The 24,447-nt window shown below is 45.9% G+C and overlaps 2 protein-coding genes across 3 annotated transcripts in view; both read left to right on the forward strand.

Moving 5' to 3' along the window:
• Positions 1 to 21,893, forward strand: part of LOC133349720 (arf-GAP with GTPase, ANK repeat and PH domain-containing protein 1-like) — a 227,146-nt gene extending 205,253 nt beyond the window's left edge. Inside the window, exon 20 of the transcript XR_009755979.1 lies at positions 21,878 to 21,893. The gene's annotated coding sequence lies outside the window, so the exon portion shown is untranslated. The remainder of the gene's footprint in view (positions 1 to 21,877) is intronic.
• The window catches only part of ABCB11 (ATP binding cassette subfamily B member 11), a 41,874-nt gene that overhangs the window by 10,250 nt on the left and 7,177 nt on the right, over positions 1 to 24,447 (forward strand). Inside the window, exons 7-23 of one of the 2 annotated variants that reach the window (XM_061563405.1) lie at positions 663 to 796; positions 1,658 to 1,829; positions 4,075 to 4,199; positions 5,394 to 5,568; positions 7,706 to 7,819; positions 8,721 to 8,831; positions 10,949 to 11,074; positions 11,443 to 11,646; positions 13,857 to 14,027; positions 15,100 to 15,298; positions 16,287 to 16,359; positions 17,057 to 17,156; positions 17,589 to 17,828; positions 18,384 to 18,488; positions 19,411 to 19,572; positions 21,533 to 21,736; positions 24,023 to 24,264. In XM_061563405.1, the coding sequence (XP_061419389.1) occupies positions 663 to 796; positions 1,658 to 1,829; positions 4,075 to 4,199; positions 5,394 to 5,568; positions 7,706 to 7,819; positions 8,721 to 8,831; positions 10,949 to 11,074; positions 11,443 to 11,646; positions 13,857 to 14,027; positions 15,100 to 15,298; positions 16,287 to 16,359; positions 17,057 to 17,156; positions 17,589 to 17,828; positions 18,384 to 18,488; positions 19,411 to 19,572; positions 21,533 to 21,736; positions 24,023 to 24,264 (2,657 nt within the window). Of the gene's footprint in view, positions 1 to 662; positions 797 to 1,657; positions 1,830 to 4,074; positions 4,200 to 5,393; positions 5,569 to 7,705; positions 7,820 to 8,720; positions 8,832 to 10,948; positions 11,075 to 11,442; positions 11,647 to 13,856; positions 14,028 to 15,099; positions 15,299 to 16,286; positions 16,360 to 17,056; positions 17,157 to 17,588; positions 17,829 to 18,383; positions 18,489 to 19,410; positions 19,573 to 21,532; positions 21,737 to 24,022; positions 24,265 to 24,447 lie in introns of those variants that run through there. The other variant, XM_061563406.1, reaches the window with a different exon arrangement.

Here is a 24,447-nt window from a genome sequence, read left to right on the forward strand (position 1 = left end):
CTTTACCGAAAAACCTACCAGAATTCACGAGCATCTTCGGAACGTATCCCTCGCGTACAACGAAGGAATCCTGCACTGATAAAACCATCGAGTTCTCGAGCATACGTTTCGTGTTGCTTCTTGCAACGGGGCCAGCATAGTCTTTGCCTTTTTAGCGTAACACGACTCACGATGTACGGTGCGAAAGAAGTCCAGCATATATTCATGCGTGGCTTTGGTAGCGGCTGGGCAGTGGTGGCTATGCACGCGGCCTGTAATCCAGCGCTGCAGAGGCAGCAGCGAGGTGTTGGCAGATCATCGCTCGGGTAAAATGCGTGTGCCGCATTTGCCTCCTCCACCTGACACAATTAATAAAGCATTATCACGGTGTGTTCATGAGTAATCGCACTACTTGCGCGATCTAATATATGTTTTTAGTCACGAATTTATATTGGTCGCGAAAGCCTACGTGGTAAATTACAAGTTATGTACAGGGGCCTTGGTTTAAGAAAGGCACCATTACAGAAAATCAAGTTTTGTTTGATACAATGTTTGGTTGTATAGCAGGGTCCTTTTTCTTACTGGGAACATCAGCAGATAAATGTACAACCGTCTGCATAGAAATCAGGTAATTTTACCACTCACGGACAGTGGTTATGTTGTGTGTGCGTCTGTGTGTCCAGATCTGTTTCTGGGTGATGGCCGCCGCTAGGCAGGTGCTCAGAATCCGGCAGGCTTTCTTCCATAACATCATGCGCATGGAGATCGGCTGGTTTGACGTGAACTCCGTTGGTGAACTGAACACGCGTATATCCGAGTAAGGATGCCAACACTTTGGCCAGAATGCCAACACTTTGGCCACTGACGCCGATTCCATCTTAACCGCCAGCAACACGTCTCTCCGCATGTTTCCCGAGTTGTGCCGCATGCTATAATGTCCAACGTTTCATTCCACATGCTGGGAGATTTTTCAGGGCCAATAATTTTTGTTCAAGAACAATTACGGGATGTATATATACAAAGTACAACCGCGAATATTTACACAGTAGTATGGGCATAATTTAAATAATTATAATGTAACCGTGATCGTTTTGCAGGGACGATGAGATGGTATCTGAATTGCCTGGTGCGTAGGAAAACATGGGTTCGATCCCGGACTCTGACGATTCCTGTTGTATATAGGGAGTTCGCGTGTTCTTTATCTTCCCGTGGTGTAGAAACACCTGGCACCGCATATAAACATCAGAGCCGAGGAGACAAACTCGGCCGGACATTGTACTGGCCACACACACCACCTTAATAGGTGCTCACTAACAGCTCTTGTGCCAACGGTCTATGATACTAACCGGGTGATTTTTGTAAAACTAAAACCATTTTTATTTTTTTATTTTAGCTGCTAAGGTCCACTGAGCTATATATCTCTTTTTAAGAAGCGACCTGGCCACAAATGATAACTCAATGAAGCGGCTTAACATGTGGACATTTATAGCAACCAAATAGTCTAAACGCACATATAGAAATGTGGAGGTAAAAACCAGAGGACCCGGAGAAATAAACTACACGCAACCACGGGAAGAGAGACACGCAAACTCCAAATGTATAGACGCCAGGGTCGAGATCGAACCCACAACCTCCTGTAGACCAGGCGAGGCGGCTAACATGTCCCTTGTGTTCGCAGTGACATCAACAAGATCAACGATGCCATTGCGGACAAAATGAGCATCTTCATTCAGCGCTTCACGACGTTTGTCTGCGGATTCCTGATCGGCTTTCTCAACGGGTGGAAGTTGACCCTGGTCATCTTGGCAGTCAGCCCCCTGCTCGGCCTGGGTGGTGCGCTCATGGGCTCCGTGAGTGCTGAGTTCACGCAGGACGCTCAATTCATCGCAAACCACGAGTTCCCGTCTATGAAAGAAAACTGTTGCAGTCCCCCGTAATAAATTCAGGGCTGGAAATGGGAAGAAATTTCCGGGGGAAACTCATAAATGATTCACCCCACCCCTCACTAGATCTGAGGAGGAGGAGGGGGGTGAGTTTCGCTTCGTGTGTGTTTCGCTGTGTGTCTGTGGGTCTCTGTGTGTGTTTGTGGGTCTCTATGTGTGTCTGTGGGTCTCTGTGTGTGTCTGTCGGTCTCTGTGCGTGTCTGTGGGTCTCTTTGTGTGGCTGTGGGTCTGTGTGTGTCTGTGGGTCTCTGTGTGTGTCTGTGGGTCTCTGTGTGTGTCTGTGGGTATCTGTGCGTGTCTGTGGGTCTCTGTGTGTGTCTGTGGGTCTCTGCGTGTGGCTGTGGGTCTGTGTGTGGCTGTGGGTCTCTGTGCGTGTCTGTGGATCTGTGTGTGTTTGTGGGTCTCTGTGTGTGTCTGTGGGTCTCTGTGTGTGTCTGTGGGTCTGTGCGTGTCTGTGTGTGTCTATGGGTTTCTGTGCGTCTGTGTGTGTCTGTGGGTTTTTGTGCGTGTCTGTGGGTCTGTGTGTGTTTGTGGGTCTTTGTGTGTGTCTGTGGGTCACTGCGACCTCAACGGGCTCTGCAATCCAGCAAGAAATATATAATCGAGCAATTACCCGGATGGATTTTACCCGGTAATACTGTTTAATATATACCAGGGGGTCGGCAACCCGCGGCTTCGAGGAGTCGCATGGGGCTCTTTATGGGCTGCTTGGTGGCGCTATTCATGGAGGGCCACCGCCTTTGTGTTCACGTGCATTGCCGCTCTTGAAATACACGGTGCTTCAAAACAATATTAACACTTCTGAGAATCTGTAACAGTACCACGCTGGAGAAGATTCCAGGCAATGTGCTGACAATGATGGCGAACAAGTGGAGACTCTTTGACTTTTTGAAGCTATTAACATTACATTTGTTATCATGTTACAGTGTATTCTTGGTTCTTTCGGTAAAGTCACGTAGAAGAGAAATAATACAATAACATTAATATAAAACAATAATAATTCTCACGACGTTTCGACTGCAACACAAGCAATCGTCATCAGGTGCGAAAAAAACTATGGCAGATAACTGATGCACAAATGGAGAAAAAAAAATCTCCAATGTGTGACTGTGGGTCATCCACAACAGACCATGCAACGTACAACGACGCAACGCCCGTTCCACAAATACGAAGGCGACATCATCACGGCGATGCACTCCGCCGTTCCTGACCCGGCGATCTGGCCTGACCACCTAAATGTGACATTGTAAGTTGTAGCTCCGCATCGACATCAGCCATACGACAAAAGACACGGACGGGCTCTCGCTCTTCACTCGACGATACTCATCACCGCCATCTCCCTCCCCGCCAGCTACAAATGCTCTAATAGTGGCATTGTCTTTGTGCTGTTCGCCTTTTGGTGTCCTCTGGTCTAACACTGTTTGAGACGAGGCTCTAAAGAAAGTGGTCTCTGGTGCGGTCCAATGCATCATATATCACCAGAGCGTGTTTTGTGTTTGCATGTTCACCGCAAGTACATGTGGTTAATGCAAATATGATTCCTTGCAAAACGTTTGTGTCTAGTGTTTTAACATCTTAACACCTTAATAGAGTTTTTTTGGGGTTAGATCGCGTAAATATGTCGTTAAACCCGCCACCACCCGACACAGCCAACTAGTAAGGGTTGTCACGTTAACAGAACGTGGGCAAATCGTCACTAGTACAGCACACCGCTTGTGTGTTGGAGAGCCAAGCCATTTATAAATTTATAAGCGATCTAACCCAAAAAAACATCTATTATGGATGATATTGTTCGCGAAAGCCTAAGCGTTAATCTTAACAGCTGTTTCATTGCCAGAGAGTGTCAAACCCTATTCTCATAACATCTCCCTCTCTTCTTCTTGATTCTTTCGGTAAAGTCACGTAGAAGGGAAATAATAAAATAATAAAAATAAAACATAATAAAATAATTCTCACCTACAGTCCTCCTGATAATTATTTTATTATGTTTAATTTTTATTATTTTATTATTCCCTTCTACGTGACTTTACCGAAAGAACCAAGAAGATGAATCCCTGCAGTCACGAAAGCTTTGAATCTAAATCTCCCTCTCTTTGACTACTTTGAGTGCCACCGATAATTCTTTCCCCCGTTTCTCGCCGGCTGCTGTCAGTTCGTGGCACGCATGACTGGCCGGGAGCTGAAGGCGTACGCCAAGGCGGGCGCCGTGGCAGAGGAGGTTCTCTCCTCCATCCGCACCGTGGCAGCATTTGGTGGAGAGAAAAAGGAGGAAGATCGGTAGGCACCGTGCGTACGGTACAGGCGCGCTTACGCCATAAATGACGTCTCGCACCTGGGGGGGGGGTGGGGGGTCAGACATTTGTGACGATGTGTGACGAGAGGGGGGGTTTTAGAAATGTGACGTCGCATAAAAATGCGCAACTTTAAATAAATATAGACGACACGTTCTACTTATATTCTTGGTTCTTTCGGTAAAGTCACGTAGAAGGGAAGCAATAAAATAATAAAAATGTAAAACAATAAGATTCTCACGACGGTTCGATTGGAACACAAGCAATCATCACCAGGTGTGAAACCCACAGCAAGAAAATTAAATAGACTTTTTAATAAATCTTTTCTCCTACAACATCAGAGTGCAGCGCCACATTAAATACGCACTAAAATGACAATAGTTTAAAGCGATTTGAAGCATAATTTATATATATTTGGGGGGGGGGCAGAGCTTTGTGACGTCATATTTGAGGGGGGGTCTGACTTTTTGTGACGCCGTGTGACGAAGAGGGGGGGGGGGGTCAAAAATCGTCCAAAATTGCGTGACGTAATTTATGGACGTCCCTTTACGCGGCCGTCTGGAACGCTCTTCCTTCCGATATTAGGAAGCCGCTGGAGCTATGCACTTTTAAATCTGGATTTAAAACTCGTTTATTGAGAAACTGCTTTTTGCGTTTAGTTTTTTGTCCTTCCCCCGCACCTCTGATTAGCACGGTTAGCTACGTACGGTGCTAAAGAAGTTCAACATACCTATCTAACTAATGGGCTCCACAAGTCTGGCAACCACGGGGAAGGCCTAAGACCAGATGGTGGGATATTGGCAGACCAGGTCTCAGAGGTTGCGTATCACGACTGCGCGCCGCGGTGGTGAGATGTTAATTGCCTCGCCTGGTATACAGGAGGTCATGGGTTCACTGCAGACCCTGATGCCTGCTGTATTTTTAGAGTTCGCATGTTCTTCCCGTGCTGGGTTCTTCTCCGGGTCCTCCGGTTTTTCCCTTACACATTTAGAATCAACGTGCGTTCAGAGAATTTGGCTACTATAATATTCCACAAAAGCCACTTCGTTCAGCTATCATCCGTGGCCAGGTCGCATGTGTCTCGTGAGAAGATGTACTGCTGCATTTGTTTTGTAATGGAAAAACTTGAAGATTTTGCGAATGTTGTGTCAATAATAATTTTGAGTTAATTGACGTGCAGGTACGACAATAATCTGGTGATGGCACAGAAGTGGGGCATCTGGAAAGGCATGATTCTGGGCTTTTTCCAAGGATACATGTGGTTCATCATCTTCCTGTGCTACGCACTCGCCTTCTGGTATGGCTCCAACCTCGTCTTAGAAGAGGAAGAATACAGCCCAGGGACACTTCTTCAGGTACAGGCGCTCACAGTCTACAGACGGACACCATACTCAGAATGTTTATTTATCCTGGGGAAATCCGATAAAACTATGAAGCGCCTTTTGGCGTCATCTGGTCTAACACATGTGAGACTAGGCTCTAAGGAAAGCTGTCTCGGGTGTGGACCAATCAACTTCAAGGACAGTGCACATTATCAGAGTTATGTTTTTTGTTTGCATTATGACTGCATGTATTGTGGTCTATGCAAACGTGACTCCTTGTAAAAAAAAGGTGTCAGTTTTGTTGCCAGATAGAAGGGTAAAAAACCAATTATCATATTTTTTACTGGCAAATGAGGTTCCAATGATGAAGCTCTTTTTCACACATGTCCAGTAGGGGCACGTGGTCAGAAAATTACAACAAACAATAGAAACAACGAGCTTTTTTTTATCACGTTAAATAGCCACAGTATTTACGTTCAAATTGCATAAGTACAACATACGAGGGTTGATCAAAAAGTACCGGGACTACTTTAATTTAGACTCGCTAAAAATATTACAAGCGACAAATTTCTTCAACTATTTTTGTTCACTCTGATCATCATATCGGATGACGCAGCTTTAAAAGGATGCCGTTCATTTTCATCAATACAAAAATTAATGTTTTGACAGGACGACTACATGGCGAGCGCCATATGTTGCCTTACTTTTGTTTAAGCTTAAAAAATGTTTTATTTTAGTTGTAATACGCCTTACTTGCAACGAGTCAACGACTACGTTACCACTGCGAAGGAATTGCAACGAGCAGCCACGAAAACATATGTACGCAAGCAGATATCTCGTTTACATTGTTTTTATCATATAAACAAAACACAAGGTAAACTTTTCTTTCAAATGCCCTTTAGTTTCCGTAGGCCCCAGGCACAGTATCTGCTGTGGCACCTATTGGGTAATACGGACAAATAAAACGACCGATTCACCGTTCTGACCTTGTGGAACGAACTCGTGGTGCAAAAACATCTTCAATGTCAAAAAGAGACAATCAGCATCGCCTTAATATTCGAACGTGGCAAATTCGTGCGATGCAGATTTTAAGCAATGGAGGGAAATGGTCTTTTTTGTGCTGGCCAAATGTCTTTATTTTTCCTTTTCAGAAATATTGAGGTCTACAGAGAGAGTCTTTAAAACTGTCTTGCTGAGGTTGGGTAGTGTGGGGGTAGTTAGATCGATATTGCATTCCAAAAAAGTTAATATTTAGGTTGTCTAACTAAAGTGCATTGAGTTCTCCACTTGTGTTGACATCTGATTCAGCGGTGGGTCAAATGTGACTGTTTGATTAGGACTTATTATTAACTATTCACGCGCACAGCACAATAACAATTATGTTGCCAATGGCACTTTAGCGCATCTAACTTATGCATGGCATACTCTTTATAACTATATCTATACTTGTCCACTGAATTATCGATAACATTAATTTTACTTGGAGCAGACACATTTATGAACGATACAGAGTTTTCTTCTTGGTTCTTTCGGTAAAGTCACGTAGAAGGGAAATAATAAAAGTAAAACATCATGAAATTATTCTCACGACGTTTCGGCCACAACGCAAGCAGCCGTCCGTTGTGGCCGAAACGTCGTGAGAATTATTTTATTATGTTTTATTTTTATTATTTTATTATTCCCTTCTACGTGACTTTACCGAAAGAACCAAGAAGATTAATCCCTGCAGTCACGAAAGCTTTAAATCTATACAGAGTTTATCGTCTTCTTTCCTGGTATGATTCCCACTCATATCAGGTCTGTCTGCCCGCTCCGCTCCACTCATTCCTGTCCACACGGCCATCGTCTTCCATGTCAGCTCCACAATCCTTCGTATTTTGATCTTAACAATTATTTCTAGGCCCGCCCCGGCTCACATGGGCCCTGATGCAAGGGATGACATGGGAGGCCCTCTGTTTCAATGTCACCCCCCACCCAGTCAACGTCCTCGTAGCATGCAGCTTGGGCCTCTCCCACCTGTGTGCCTCGGTGCAGTTGCACGGCCTGCACACTCCATAGCTACGCCACTGATGTCCACCCGTGGTCATGTTTCTTCTCCGTTTGGTACGGTCATGTTCCTGGTCGTCTTGAGTCCACCTTCTCTCAATGAGTTTGTCTCGACCGTCGGCAGGTGTTCTTTGGCGTGCTCGTAGGAGCCATCAACCTGGGCCAGGCTTCCCCTTGTCTTGAAGCATTTGCATCCGGTCGTGGAGCTGCTACCCATGTCTTTAACATCATTGACCGGGTGAGTGTTTCATAATAATCATCGTCGTCAGAAGAATCCTAATTTAGAACCACGTGTCGGTCCACTGCGGAATGAAGACCTCCCCACGCCGTGTCTACTTGACTTGCGTGAAAAAGAGCTTCATAGCTCATCGGATTCCTCCAGTCTAAAATATTCTGATATGAAATATTCTGTCACAGGGGCTATTAAATGTCATAGTTTTTTGCACAGCCATCTGCTGCCCAGCATGTAGCACCGCAGCAGCCTATGGCAACCTGTTACCTTACAATGGGGTTTTTTTACCATACTTCACCACGCTGGTCAGTATGGGTTGGCGTCGGTGGTAGCCAGGACAGGTTCAGATATCCCTCGGCCACTGATGTTGACCGTGGCATGGATTCGAGGTCAGGTCACCGGGTTTATAAGGCTGTGCGCTAACAACTGCCGCCACTATTATGCAGTGGTGAGCGGTTCAATTAATGTGAAACATCTACTCGTAGATGCGAATGCAATTTTCTAAATGGAATAGGGAAACGTCCAATTGGCTTCCATGTAACTGTGAAAAATATCATTAGACTGAAACGTTCTTTACGTGCATTGTCTCATATACAAAATCCCAATTAATCAATTAAAAAAATCTTCATTGACGAAATTAAAGTCAAAGCTTTCTGATTTAAATTTTCTTTATCTCTGGCCCATGGCCTATGGTGCAGTTGTGCACCACCGATCTTGACTCTACTGGTCTCCACCCGAGTGCTTCCATGTTCATGACCATTCTTCTGATAATATTTGTGTAACCCTTCGCAAATTCAAGCTCAAATGTGGGCCGGTCCCGTTGTTACGTCGAGGTTTCAATAAAAAAACAAGCAAAAAAAATGCTTGAAAAATAATTACTGTAACGATGATCTGTCGTGTTCAACAGGAGCCAATAATCGACTGCATGTCTGACGATGGCAACATTCTGCAGAAGGTCAAGGGAGACATCGAGTTTCACAACGTGAAGTTCAGTTACCCTACTCGCCTCGACCTCACGGTGTGAAGTTATTACCATTCGCACGCACCAAGACACAGATTCCCCGTATAGCCTTAGGGGCCATCCATTTAGTCTGTACGCATGGAGGGGAGAGAGGAGAGGGGGGGTTAACCCAAATGCGTACGCTTGCGTATGGGGGGGGGGGGGGGTCTACTGACAATGTACGCATAGGAAACGGGGTGCGGGGTGTGGTGAAGCCTCGATAATAATTTGTCTACATTGACCTTCAAATGAGTTAGATAGTCCGGCGGTGGACTATCTGTTTGCTTAAACACGTTAATATTATTAATCCTTGATCGTTTCTGCGTGGATTAAATATCGGCCGTTCTATAGGATTCGGGGTGGGGGTGTCAAAAGTTCGCGTGCGTACAGGGAGGGGGTGAGGGGTCAAGTTTTGACAGATTTTTGCGGACCGACTCAATGGATGGCCCCTTAGCAGCGCTGTCAGGGCAAGTGCTGTTAGCGAGCAGCACCTATGAAGGCCGGCACGGCACACGGGCGGGTGGGTAGCCAGCACCGCACCCAGCCGCCTTTGTCTCCCTCGTGGCAATGTTGTACACACCGCAGCAGGTACTCATTTGAAGCTGAGTCGACCTAGGGAATGCCCAGGAGCAGTTCAGATAATCGACACTGGTGTTGACCGTGAGCAGGAATCGAACTCGGGTCGCCGAATTGATAGTACGTCACAGCGTGATAACCGTTATGCTACCTACAACTCCCCATAAAAGTAGGTCTTATAAACAGTTCAGTAGTATTACATAGGATGTTGATGCACTACCCTCTATGGTCTACCACGCACCACTGCGCTTCTGTGACCATGCAAACCTGTGGTCGTCACCGATCCAAGCACTACCCATGCTCAACCCTGCCGCTTGAAAGTAACCTGCATTTAGAAAGAAACTCCATCATTAGTTGTGATTTGATATCCGCAGTTCGCAATACACCGCATCAGATCGTCGCACAGCAGATGCGGCTGTCTGCCACATTCCTTGAGAATTTCCCGGCGTGCAATCGCAGCCACCGTTCTCAAAACCGTAGACCACGGAGTTAAAACCACTGGCCGCTTCCATCATTCATTCTCATTTCAACCGGCAGCATTTCAGATATTCCACCCAGATGCTCATGAAGCCGTCCAATGTCTCATTCATCAAACTCGACATGAACGGATAAATGTTGCTCATCCACTCCCCACCATATGATTCTGAGGGTCTCTGTGCGAGCCTGTGATTCTCTTTATAAGTCTATGAATCTCCGTGTGAGTCTATAGGTCCCTGTCCGTATACGTTTGATGGGTCTCATCTTATTGGTTCTTTCGGTAAAGTCACGTAGAATAGAAATAATAAAATAATAAAAATAAAACATAATAAAATAATTCTCACGACGTTTCGGCCACAACGCAAGCAGCCGTCCTCAGGTGTAGAACAGGTCTGTCGAGAATTATTTTATTATGTTTTATTATGTTTTATTTTTCATATTTTATTATTTCCATTCTACGTGACTTTACCGAAAGAACCAAGAAGATGAATCCCTGCATTCACGAAAGCTTACAATCGACATTTGATGGGTCTCTATGTAAGTCTACGGGTCTCTACGCGAGTCCCTGAGTCTCTATGTGAGAAGATTATTTGTGTTCCGTCACTAGCATCGCGAGTGAGAATTGTTACCTGTTATACGCATACTTTAAGATGCATCCTTAAAATTGGGAAACAAACTGCACAGCACCCTCTGTAATTGCAAATATTGAGAGCACACCTTGTGGATCTGCCAACCCTAGCAAGCTGCCCTCATCATCCATCGCTAATAGGAGGCCTGCATTCGGGTTTCCACCTGTTCCACTGGAGACCAAACCCTGACATATATCTCGGCCAGCTTAGGTATAATCCCAGCTGTGTGCGTAAAGGGTAACAAACATCAGTGCAATGCCACCACATCTCGGCACAAATGAATCCCTTCCACACGAACTCGGATTCCAATTTCCGGATGGTCTGGGTCAAACCCACACAGCGGGCAGCCCCCCCTCCCCCCCCCCACATGCATGTTCTTATTAGTATTAAATGTTATGGTACGGCCATAATACATTGTGGAGATGCTGTTTTCTCTGTCGCTCCTCCCCACAGGCATTGCATTCATTCAGCTTGAAGGTGAACGCAGGAGAGACCACAGCTTTTGTCGGACCGAGCGGCGCAGGCAAGAGCACGGCTATGCAGCTCATTCAGCGTTTCTATGACCCCCAGGAGGGCAAGGTGAGCGGGCAGAGGGCGCAGCCTTTGAAGAACATTTGAAGAAAATTTGAAATTTTCTTGCAGTGGATTTCACACCTGATGATGATTTCTTGTGTTGCAGTCGAGACGTCGTGAGAATTTGTATTGTTTTATATTTATATGATTTTATTATTTCCCTTCTACGTGACTTTACCGAAAGAACCAAGAATACGAATCCCTGCAGTCACGAAAGCTTTAAATCATTAGAACTGCTTTATGCGTTTAGTTTGCTGTCGTTCCCCCGCACCTCCGATTGGCACGGTTGGCTATGCACGGTGCGAAAGAAGTTCAGTGCGTACGCACGCGCGTGCCTGCGTAACCGTCTGTCCGACTTTGCGCCCCCACCCAAGGTGACGCTGGACGGGCACGACATCCGCTCGCTGAACCTGCGCTGGATGCGGTCGCTGATCGGAGTCGTGGAGCAGGAGCCCATTCTGTTCGCCACGACGATCGCGGAGAACATCCGCTACGGCCGCGACAACGTCACCATGAGCGACGTGGAGCAGGCGGCTCGCCGCGCCAACGCCTACAACTTCATCATGGAGCTCCCGCATGTACGCGCGTGTGTGCGCACGCTACGTTACGAGCGCACCCGGCCGCGCAACATGTGTCGTACGCGTGTTACAGGGCCAGATTTAGGCGCTAAGATAAGTAAGTTACGGCTTAGGGCGGTGTTCTTCATTGCAAGGCCAAGTCGGGCCACTGGTGGCCCCTGATGGCCCCCTGATGTGCGGTCCTCGACAATACACAAATGGTGAAAACATCCCCCCATCATCATCGTGATGCTGTCAAACCCCAATGGTTTCAAATGTGTGGTGGCCACTCGCACTGATGATGTCTTATTGGCGAAGTGGCCCCCTCTCTGAAAATTAGTGAAGAACACTGCTCTTGTTATTAATTAGTGAAGACCACTGGCTTTAAGGGCCTCGCATCATGAGGGGCCTCTAACAATGAAGAAAAAACATTCATACGAAGTTTAAAGTTTCGATTTAAAGCTTTCATGACTGCAGGAATTCATCTTCTTGGTTCTTTCGGTAAAGTCACGTAGAAGGGAAGTAATAAAATAATAAAAATAAAACATAATAAAATAATATGATAATATAATATAATAAAATAATGTTTTATTTTTATTATTTTATTACTTCCCTTCTACGTGACTTTACCGAAAGAACCAAGAAGAAGTTTAAAGTTTTACGCAATCGGTTGAAAAATAAAGGAGAAAGGAAAAAAATGCTCTCGAAAACGGTTATTTTCATTCCGATATGGATATGACAAAGATATCTAGGCATTTCACGATGGGACCTCTTAAGCTTGGCATGACTTAGGGCCCCAGCGTTCCATAATCCGGCCCTGCCTGTGTCCATGTGTACGTGTTATCTGGGTTGTGGGACCATTGTGGTGAAGTATGGTCAAATAGCCCCTTGCGACAGACACATCGTGAGGAGGCCTTCGTCAAGCAATGGAGCATAAATATATTAACAAATAAATAAACATTAAATTTCGATTTTAAGCTTTCGTTACTGCAGGGATTCATCTTCTCGGTTCTTTCGGTAAAGTCACGTAGAATGGGAAAAAAAGATAATATATATATTATATTACTTTATTATGTTTTATTTTTATTATTTTATTATTTCCATTCTACGTGACTTTACCGAAAGAACCAAGAAAATAAACATTAATTTGTAATTTCAAAAACTTTCTTAGTGTGCGGGAAACTCTTGAAAATGAGTCACGAGGCTGAGGCTTGTTCTTCTAAAATTAAATAAATAAGCAGACAATATATAATTATATTTCGATTTAAAGCTTTCGTGACTGCAGGGATTCATATTCTTGGTTCTTTTGGTAAAGTCACGTAGAGGGGAAATAATAAAATAATAAGAATAAAACTGTAAATTTATAATTACTTCTTCATATATCCCTGACTATACAAAAACATAAAGTACTTCCTATCACAAGGCTTCTGGGAGTCTATAATTTAAGCGGCATTGGTTCAATGCAAGCAAACACTCGACCAGTTTCGACACACAGTGTCTCATCAGCAGTCAGCCTTGCTGGTGAATTGCCCGATGCTATAGGCAAGGAACCTCTCTTAAGATGTGGGACTTGGTCCGACAAAAATGCACATTATACAAAGCACAAAATTAATCATTTTTATTTTGTGTTTGGTACATAGAATGCGTATTTATTATTATCTTTCAATGCAGGATGTATATAATATTTAAATTAATTGCGTTAAATTGTTTTACACCCTTGTGTAGCAAAAGTTTTTTCCGGTGCAACGAATCAAATAATGTTGCTTTTTAAAATCTTGTTTTGGAGAATGTAAGATTAATTAATCAAAAAAGGTTCGACAAGGTGTAAATTGCAGACAGATTTTTATTGCACTTATTCGAAATAAAGCGTGTAATACATTCATAGCATATTTATTTACTTTGTATTTTGTGTGACCTGCCCACACCGGACATCTGTGAAAAAGAGCTTCATAGCTCATCAGATTCCTCCTACAGTCTAAATACAAATTCTGATACTGGGTATATACCCTTTGCGCAAACTTGAGCAAGCCGTTGAGAACATAAATCATTCCTTGACATAACGTGTGCGAATCACTTTTAATGTATTGCTTCATTTGGCATAATGTTTTTCAGCCATTCGTACTGTCTTGCCTTACTCAGTATAAAGTGTGCCAGCGACTTGTAATGTATTACTTTACTCGGTATGAAGTGTGCCAGTCACTTGCATTGTCTTGCTCTCCTTGGCTGAACAGAAATTCGACACGATGGTGGGAGAGGGCGGTGGGCAGATGAGCGGAGGACAAAAGCAGCGCATTGCCATCGCGCGAGCCCTCGTGCGTAACCCCCGAATCCTTCTCCTCGATCAAGCTACTTCTGCCCTGGACAACGAGAGTGAAGCGGTGGTGCAATCTGCATTGGACAAGGTCCGCGACATGAATTTGTATTTAATTGTCTTTTCGAAGTTTTGTCAGAAGAGAAAACAACTTTAATTTAGTTTTTATATAAAGATTTCGTGACTGCAGGGATTCATATTCTTGGTTCTTTCGGTAAAGTCACGTAGAAGGGCAATGATAAAATAATATAAATATAAAACAATAAAAATTCTCACGACGTTTCGACTGCAACACAAGCAATCATCATGATTGCCACACTGTCTGCTTGTGTTGCAGTCGAAACGTCGTGAGAAATTTTTTTGTTTTATATTTATATTATTTTATTATTTCCCTTCTACGTGACTTTACCGAAAGAACCAAGAATATTTAATTCAGTTGTTTTCATTTATTTTATTTTATTTTTTACCTACGTGACTTTACCGAAAAACCAAAGAGTAAGAAAACGGGCAATTTGGAACTGTTGCGAAGTGGCTTCGTGCCACCCCCGCGGAAGTGGATACCAGAGAAGTACTTGTGTGTAATCGAATCAAATGTTTTGACCACACGCTAGGGGAGGGGGGGGGGGTACACAATGCCACACTGTCTGCGACAGAGATGTTTGTGGCATAGCAGCCAAAATCGATGTTTAAATGTTTTCACATCTGGAATTCATAGATATGTTTCTGATATATATGCTATGGTTTTTTAGTGATTGGTAACTCGGCTAAGACTATCGACTCATGGCACTTAAGCATTTTTTTTTTTTATTACAGGTGCTTAGACCCGGATATTAACCTCTTAGCCACCCAGTTCCATTTTAACGAACTACGGATTCAGGCCACCGATTCTGTAGCGTCAACGATCTAACGTCACACTTATATTCCATTAGCTCTGGACGTCTGTCAGCCAATCGAGATTGAAAACTCATTGCTTTAGAACTGCTTGACGTGTCTAGTTTGTTGTCCTTCCCCCGCACCTCCGATTATTTCTCACCACCGTACGTACACACATACAGCCAACCTCTGCAGTCGTCGGTCCATCTCCGTCCACAATGTAGCGAAGTGGGCTGTGTAGGGGCGCAATGCCGACCCTCACGCCGATTGTAAATGTGTCAACCCGCCAGGTGCGAAAAGGCTGCACCACCATCTCAATCTCTCACCGCCTGTCGACGATCCACAGCGCTGACGTCATCGTAGGCTTTGAGCTCGGTTGCGCAGTGGAACGCGGCTCGCACGAGGCCCTCATGGCCCGCCAGGGCGTCTACTTCACCCTCGTGACGCTGCAGAGCCAGAGCGACCACATGCTCGGCTCCAGAGGCGACGGTACGCACGCGATTTGAAAGTTAACATTTCAAGTTCATTTATTAGGTATAGCCCTGTGAGCCATTCGGCTCTTGAATCGGGTGCAACCGCAACAAACAAAAAACAAAAACATGAACAAAAAACATCTTAAAGTGAATATGTGACTAAGTGCAAACAGGAAATCCAAGAAAAGACAGCAAAATATTGCAGAAAAAACACCGTACACCAACACTGTGTGCAAAAATCCCAGTGGGATGCAAATCAAACAACAACAACAACCACAGACAACTTAGATTAAGGCCATCAGTCTAACTCTGTACTACAACAAACACACATGGCTAAACCAATACACTTTTCGAAATCACCAAAATAAAGCCACGAAAGCAATGAAAAAGCAGTCATAGGAACTGTGACGGAATTTTCACAATAAATGGCATAAACAACATGTACTACCAAAACCCTGCACAGCCAGAGCTGAAGGCGGCTTGCGCATGCGTGTGTACCGTACGCGTGTTGGACTTATTTCGCACCGGCACGGTAGCCAACCGTGCCGATCGGAGGTGCGGGAATCGCTGTGCTCACACCGCTGCTGGCGGTCGGGCCTCCCACCAGAGGGAACTACAGAGAGACACTGTGTGAAGCGTATGTTGGCCTACTCTTCCACGATGACCAGGCGGCTTGGAAGAGACAGGGAGTAGCCCAAACACTCTTTACTTCGCGTGCCGATGGGCTGACTGTGGTGCCCCCGTGTTGTTTCGCGAGGTGGACAGCTGCCACGCCAGGATATCGAATCAAACCGGTGACTCCTGGATTTTAATTCTGTGTGTGCAGACCTTTATGCCACGGCAGAATGCCGAAACATATTTCACTCAAGTTCAAGTTCATTTATTAGGTATAGCCCTGGGAGCCATTCGGCTCTTGAATCTCAAAACAGCAGTGCCATGGTTGTCGTGTTCGGGTCACTGTGGTGCTGAGTTTATTGTTGATTTGTCGTGATGGTGTGCTTTAGATGAAGACAGAATCGAAGAGCCGATTGAGAAAGTGCGATCCTTTAGTCGAGGAAGTTACCAAAACAGCTTCCGGTAGGTGTTGTCTGATGCTGCTGGTCATAAAGCAGTGCTTGTTTGTTTTTTGGGGTCAGATCGCCTGTTATCTGCAACTTTTTTTCATATTATACAATATTTAACGACGGAGAACCAAAGGGTTGCAAGGCTGCAGTGAAGGTTAAGCAGCACTGATCTCAGAGTATCCATAGTAAAGGTTTTGTTTGGTTAGATTCCTTAAATATAAATGTGTCGTTAACCCACCACCACCCGACACAGTCTTTTAGTACGGTTTGCCATGTGAACAAAACGTGCCAATTGGTTACTACTTGAGCACACCGGTGTGTTGGAGAGTAAACCCACAACGTTGACAATTTGAGTACGACGTTTCGCTGGTGATTACAACCAGCTTCATCAGGCCATTTGCCAGAATTGTGAGTTTCTCTAATTTTGTGGTTTTAAGAAAAGTATCCTCCCCAAAGAGGTTCGTCAGCTTAACACGACGTAGGCATCCGCGACCAATATTAATTGCAAAGTTGTTTTGGGTTACGCGATCAAACCCAAAAAACCTTTGTTGCGAATAATATCGGTCGCGAAAGCCGACGTGCTAAACCGACGCAATAGAGCTCAGTGGGTTGATTCACCGCGACGAGAATTCTCCCCGACGTCTGCGTCGTCGTCGTCATCTCTGTGTGTCACGCGCCGCCCGTTTCCCACCCCCCCCACCCCCCCACAGAGCCTCTCTGCGTAACCGCTCACGGTCCACCACCAACCCAGCGGTCGACGTGGGGCTTTCGCTCATCACGCCGATGGCCTCGAGTCTACCCGGCGACAGCGTACGCATTGGGTTGTTGAAGCTTGCGCGCGCAAAGTGTCGCGGCGCCACCGCTGCGCCTCCGTCGTTCGGGTTGCAGCAAAAATAAATGAAAGAGGGGAGGAGTTTTAGAGTTTAGAGAAATTGGAAAACGGAGGTGCGCCGTGAAAAGCACGCAGCCGTTTGTGGATGTGATGATGGGACAACAATAATAATAATAATAACAACAACAAGAAAAGACGACTCGTTATTTTTTACGCATTGTTTCAAATTGCGATTAATCGATTTGAAATCTATTAATCGATTTTAAATCGATTAATCATTCAGCCCTACAGGCTCCACAGCGCTGGATTACTGCCAGCCACGTGCGGCAGTGTAGCCACCTGGCCACGGCTGCTATTTAAATATCCGCGCATTGTGACGCGCCAAACGGTGTTTTGAAATCCCCGACCAGGTGCATTCCAGGAGAAAAAGCACGGCAAAGACGGAGCAGTCCGTCTCCAAGCCGGGCGTGAAGGTCAACAAGGGCGCTGACGACGAGGAGGAGGAGGATGAGGAGGAGCACGCGCCCGTCACTCGCATTCTCAAGTACAACGCACCGGAGTGGCCCTACATGGTGTTCGGGGCGGTGGGGGCGGCCATCAACGGAGGGATCCAGCCGGTCTTCGCGATCCTCTTTAGCGAAATCCTCGGGGTGAGAGGTCTCTCTTGTCGGAGGATGATATCTCGCCATGCTTCTGCTTTGACCGTCTCTTTTGCCTCCATTTTACCCTGATTGTGCTGAAATGTTATTATTTAAAATCTTGACTTAAAGCTTTCGTGACTGCAGGAATCGATATTCTTTGGGTCTTTCGGTAAAGTCACGTAGATAGTTCTAGATTTGAAGCTTTCGTGACTGCCAGGATTCATATTCTTAGGTTTTTTCGGTAAAGTCACGTAGGTAAAACATCAAAATTAATGAAAATAAAATAAAACAAAAATCACGACGTTTCGGAGGCATGACGGAGACTTGTGTTGCCTCCGAAACGTCGTGATTTTTGTTTTATTTTATTTTCATTAATTTTGATGTTTTACCTACGTGACTTTACCGAGAAAACCTAAGAATCACGTAGATAGGTTTTCTTTGAACCTATTATTTTAGTTCGCGCCTGTTAAGTCGAAGAACAAGTCTCGCAAATAACCGAATAGAGCAAAAACCTTACGTCTTAATGCCCCGGCTATCATCTGTGTTCTGCGTGTGACTTTACAGACCTTTACTCTGCCCACTGAGGAGGAACAGAGGAATATGATAAACCTCACCTGCCTCCTCTTTGTCCTTATTGGCATCGTGTCATTCGTCACGTACTTCTTGCAGGTAAGCCGACGTCTTCGTGGGGCATCTTAAATTGTGGTTGTTAATTATGTTTGTACTAGGGGTTGTTCACCACCATCTACGGCCTTTGGTCAGGAAAGTCACGAAAAAAGTTGCACACGAACGACGCATTCACGCAAGCGCCCGATGCTCCGTTTAGAAGTTTTAAAATGAAACATCTTTGAATTGTATTATGTTTGGAATAAGACAATTATATTTCTTCGTTAAAAGCTTATATAATTTTACATCTGGAAGACTTAATTAAAACGACATTTAGTGGGAATTTTCTCTCGTCGTTAAGTAGATGGCCTTGCTGGGGGTTCGGTTCGATGCGGACTTTCACCTGTTTGGGATTGCGGGATCGAGATAAGGCGACACGGAGCTGCTGGCCGTGCGAGAAGACCGCCGTCTGCAGATCGATTCCAACTTAATCGAACGTCTGTCCCTGCGCCTCCGGCGTTCATGCAGGGGGTGCGTAGGTCTGCAGCGCCCCCTGCATGAAAACGACGGAAAGTGCAGCGTTCATCACAGATAGATAAAGTTGTGGGTTTATATGAGAGTATTACCACGCCTGTTTACCTGGAAGAGTCCCACTGAGTCTCAAGAGAAGTTTTCTGCGATGTTGCAACGAGTCATTTGCGGCGTAACCTTTCCGGTGTTGGAGATGTTTTGGCCAATAACCAGATGGAACCGGAGGTAACCCCTTTGCAGAACAGGGGAAATGAGTACTTGGTGCGATGTGTAAACATCGCCACTGGGAAGACAAAGGCGTTCGGGCGTGGTGCTGGCCACCCCACCCCCTCGTGTGCCGTTCCAGCCTTCATAGGTGCTCGCTAACAGCACTTGCCCCAACAATCTGTTAAGGCTATACGGGGGATCTTTGTCTTTTATCTTTGTGCGTGTGCGTGCGTTGCCACGTGCGCAGGGCTACATGTTCAGCAAGTCGGGAGAGCTGCTGACACGCAGGCTCCGCCGTTGCGGCTTTGCGGCGATGCTGCGCCAGGACGTGGGCTGGTTCGACGATCTCAAGAACAGCCCGGGGGCCCTGACCACGCGCCTCGCCACCGACGCGTCGCAAGTGCAAGGGGTGAAGATTTGTTACGTGATAATTGTTTTTAAATCCTTTATATTAAGTTCACTTGCTTGCTTGCTTACGACCGTGCAAATCTTTCGGTCGTTTTTTAACCCACTCCCCGTGATCCAATCGAGCTGACATTTTCCACACAGACTCGTTGTGCGTGACAATTAATGTTCGTGAAAATTTTTTCCAAAATGTTACACTTTTTAGGACACAAATATTATATTTAATTACCAATTGCTTAATGGTGCAATGCAATCATCTGACCCATAGGTGGCAGCCATCTCAAGCCAGAGGACGAGAGGACTCTAGCCGCCACGCATATAAAGGATTTATAGTGAAAAACTTTGTTTTTACGGGTTATATTTGTTTTACCCTTCTATCTGGCAACAAAACTGACACTTTTTTTTACAAGGAGTCATGTTTGCATAGACCACAATACCTGCAGCCATAATGCAAACAAAAAACATAACTCTGATAATGTATGCACTGTCCTTGAAGTTGATTGGTCCACACCCGAGACAGCTTTCCTTAGAGCCTAGTCTCACATGGGTTGGACCAGATGACGCCAAAAGGCGCACAACTCAAAGACAATGCACCATCAGAGTATGAGAGCTCGGGGTAAGCATTGACACCATTGGAACCTCATTTGCCAGTAAAAAAGATGATAATTGGTTTTTTACCCTTCTATCTGGCAACAAAACTGACACCTTTTTTTAAAAAGGAGTCATGTTTGCATAGACCACAATACCTGCAGCCATAATGCAAACAAAAAACATAGCTCTGATAATATATGCACTGTCCTTGAAGTTGATTGGTCCACACCCGAGACAGCTTTCCAATCAACTTCAAGGACAGTGCTAATATTATCAGAGTTATGTTTTTAGTTTGCAGTATGGCTGCAGGTATTGTGGTCTATGCAAACATGACTCCTTGTAAAAAAGGTGTCAGTTTTGTTGCCAGATAGAAGGGTAAAAAAACAATTATCATATTTCTTAATTGGCAAATGAGGTTCCAATGGTTATTTGTTACGTGTTCGAATTTCATTCCGGAATGTTTTTTTCTGTTGTTGTTGTTGTTCACGCCGTTGGGGTCATTTCTTCCGAGATGGTGTTCCCTGGAGTGGTGGGGTGCCGTCAGCGGTCATGTCGTGGGGAGGAGTGAAAGAGAAAATGAAAAAGAATCCATTGGGATGTCTCGCGGGGCAGCGTGACTCGCACGTGTGCCCTGCGAGCGTCTGCGCAAGAGATTGTCACAGAACATTCACCTGAAAGAACATTTTTCAAATTGTTTCGTAATGCTTTCCCACTCGGGCTGAAAGTGGTTTATTTTTTTTGCATTAGCTCTGACTGTTGGGCATGCTCACCTCGGCAAGCCTCGCTGATGAAGCTCATGACTCTTTTTGATCAGTATCAGGGGGCTCTATATAAGGTTGTGATGCTATTAGGAACTTACCCTCTTGACAATTAGACAAATAGACACTTCCAAAAACTCGGACACACAAACCAAAGTAACGCAACTTAATTTTACCCTGACAACTACCCTGTGTTGGCTTCTGTGCGACTAGATACAAACTCTTTGGTTTTTTCGGTAAAGTCACGTAGGGTAAATTTTTTAAAATAAATTAAATCACGACGTTTCGGAGGCAACACAAGCTTCCCTCTTCAGGTGGAACCGTCACAGCAAAATTACTGTATCAAGATTTAATTTTTTTACCTACGTGACTTTACCTAAAAAACTAAAGAGTATGAATCCTTGCAGTCACGAAAACGTCAAATCTAGGGCTAAATACAAATCGCAAGTTGGAAAACGTGCACGCCTGGTCCCCCCCCCACCTTCTTTGATATGACGCATGACCAGGGTTCGGGTAATTTTTTTTTTAATTTGTTAAGAAATAAAAAAAAAACCCTCAATGTATCAAGAGCCCTTAAAGAGGAGCCGCTTGCTGAGGATGCCTCCTTCTTTTCAGGCAGCGGGCATGCAGATCGGCATGATCGTCAACTCCATCTCGAACATCGGGTCGGCGTTCATCATCGCCTTCTACTACAGCTGGAAGCTGAGCCTTGTCGTCACTTGCTTCCTTCCGCTGTTGGCTTTGTCGGGCGTCTTCCAGGCGCGCTTACTCACAGGCTTTGCCAACACTGACAAAGAGGCATTGGAGGATGCCGGCCAGGTGAGTGCGGGGGGAGCCGACCGGCGGACCTCGTGTGACGTGTCCTCGGGTTGTAATTGATGTAGATGCAGAGCTACAATTTACAAATTTTTTTTCTTCTAGATTTGAAGCTTTCGTAACTGCAAGGATTCATATTCTTAGGTTTTTTTCGGTAAAGTCACGTAGGTAAAAAATTTAAATTAATAAAAGTAAAATAGAAATGAAATAAAAATCACGACGTTTCGGAGGCAACACAAGCTTCCGTCTTCAGGTGGAACTGTCACAGCACGATAACTGTGACGGTTCCACCTGAAGACGGACGCCACAGCACGATAACTGTGACGGTTCCACCTGAAGACGGAAGCTTGTGTTGCCTCTGAAACGTCGTGATTTTTATTTCATTTTTATTTTACTTTTATTAATTTTAATTTTTTACCTACGTGACTTTACCGAAAAAACCTAAGAATACTACAATTTACAATTTCACATTCAGGCGGTCAAGCCAGACAACCGTGTTGGGAGTAGCGGAGTTGCTTTTTTTATCGCTGTAATGCAGCATTGCGTCGTTATACGTTGTACGGTTTGTTTTGGATGACCACAGTCGCACACTGGAGAGTTTTTAATATTACATTCGTGTATCAGGTATCCGCATCTGCCGTGGTTTGTACTGATGGGATTTAGGGTGGACCATGAGCTTCGTTAAAGATCAAACCCAGGGTTCTTCTGCGTTGGGTCTTTCACAACAAGGTGTTTGTGAGTTCTTTTGAACTCCATTCGGGAGTTGAATTCGCATTGTTTAAGGTTAAGCGCATGGGTATAAAAGGGCTTGCCGTGCACTTCAAGTGATGACGAGGGACGTTGTAGAGGTCTGATGAATGGGAAGGCGACTGTTTTCCTCTCTACCGCATCTGCACAAATGACGAGCTCTGTCCGTGCACGATATTAGGAAGCCACTGGAGCTATGCGTTTTTAAAGTCGAGATTGAAAACTCTTTTTCTTTATTTTGCTGCATTCCCCTGTGCCTCCGATTAGCACGGTTGGCTACGTACGGTGCTAAAGAAGTTCAACATACGTATCTAACTAATGGGCTCCACAAGTCTGGCAACCAAGGGGAAGGCCTAAGACCAGATGGTTGGATATTGGCAGACCAGGTCTCAGAGGTTGCGTATCACGACTGCGCGCCGCGGTGGTGAGATCTTAATTGCCTCGCCTGGTATACAGGAGGTCGTGGGATCAATGCAGACCCTGATGCCTGCTGTATATTTAGAGTTTAGTTTGCTGTATTCCCCTGTGCCTCCGATTATCACGGTTGGCTACGTACGATGCAAAAGAAGTCCACCATACATACTGCCCATAGACTAACACTACCCATAGATTCAACACTGCCCATAGACTCAACACCGCACCTCCAATTAGCACGCTTGGCTACGTACGGTGCGATAGGAGTTCAACATACACACAAACCGTGCTCCTGTTTCACCACGTGTCGATAGATTAACAACGGACCCAGGTGGGTTAGGTGGCGCGCGGGGTTGCACTCCTCCACATTCGCAATCGCAGGGCTCCCTCCGCGAGGGCGTGTTGTTCGGCATGAAGCCCGACGTTTTGCTCCGCGTGCTGGGAGCTCCTGCAGGAAACAGACCAACGCGAAGTGTGATACGTGCCGTGTTGTGTCAGTGTAGCACAGAACTGCGCTGTTTGTGTGTTTTAGTTTGTTGTCCTATCATGCCGCACCTCCGATTAGCACGGTTGGCTACGTACGGCGCGAAAGAAGTTCATACATGGTGGTTGTAGCAATTACAGATCTTGGTGGTAGTAGCAAATATATAAACATACATACGCATACATCAAACCTTTAAACTGGTAGGAACCTTCTGGTTACACCAGCCCACAGGGAATTATTGTGTCCGTCCGTCCGTCGTGCATCCAAAAATGGGAGGGGTGGGGCTGGGTGGAGAGGGGAGGGTGGGGAGGGGCTGGGTGGGGAGGGTGGGGAGGGGCTGGGTGGGGAGGGTGGGGAGGGTGGGGCTGGGTGGGGCTGGGTGGGAGGGGTGGGGCTGGGTGGGGAGGGGAGGGGCTGGTCACCCCGTGGTGCCCTTATAAAACTCAACGTTAAACCTACTCACGCCGGCTTGTGCCCACCCTCACAGTCGGGCATATTTGCGGAATACACCACGCCGCCGTTGACCCTGGCCATTGACCGAGCAACTCAACGTTCCTACCAGCTCCCTCCGCAGGACAATGTGTTAATGAAGAAACGTACACACCATGCGGATAAACAATCGGACTCACAATCCACGCACCCAGGTGGTGAACGAGAGCATTGTGAACATCCGGACGGTGGCCGGTCTGGGCAAGGAGCAGACCTTCGTGAAGCAGTACACGGACAGCCTGACTGTGCCGCACCGCGCAGCCATCCGCAAGGCGAACGTCTTCGGCGCGACCTTCAGCTTCTCGCAGAGCGTCATCTTCTTCACGTACGCGGCCTCCTTCCGCTACGGAGGCTTCCTCGTGGCGCACGACGGATTGAAATTCCCGCTCGTGTTCAGGTGAGCGAAGCCCCCGCAGGTTCGACCGTCGCTCGGGGTTTTGCGCATGACGCTGGCCCTCGCGCCCGTTGAACGAACTCGTCCGTGGAACTGTTGCGGAGACAAGATCGCCGTCGATGCCCTCGTAAAGCCCCCCCCCCCCCGAGGCTTTTTGTCTCGCGCGAAATATTTTCCGGGGCCACT

The sequence above is a fragment of the Lethenteron reissneri genome, chromosome 31 (genome assembly GCF_015708825.2).
Source record: "Lethenteron reissneri isolate LAM-NWPU_2019-01 chromosome 31, ASM1570882v1, whole genome shotgun sequence".
Classification (NCBI taxonomy): domain Eukaryota; kingdom Metazoa; phylum Chordata; class Hyperoartia; order Petromyzontiformes; family Petromyzontidae; genus Lethenteron; species Lethenteron reissneri.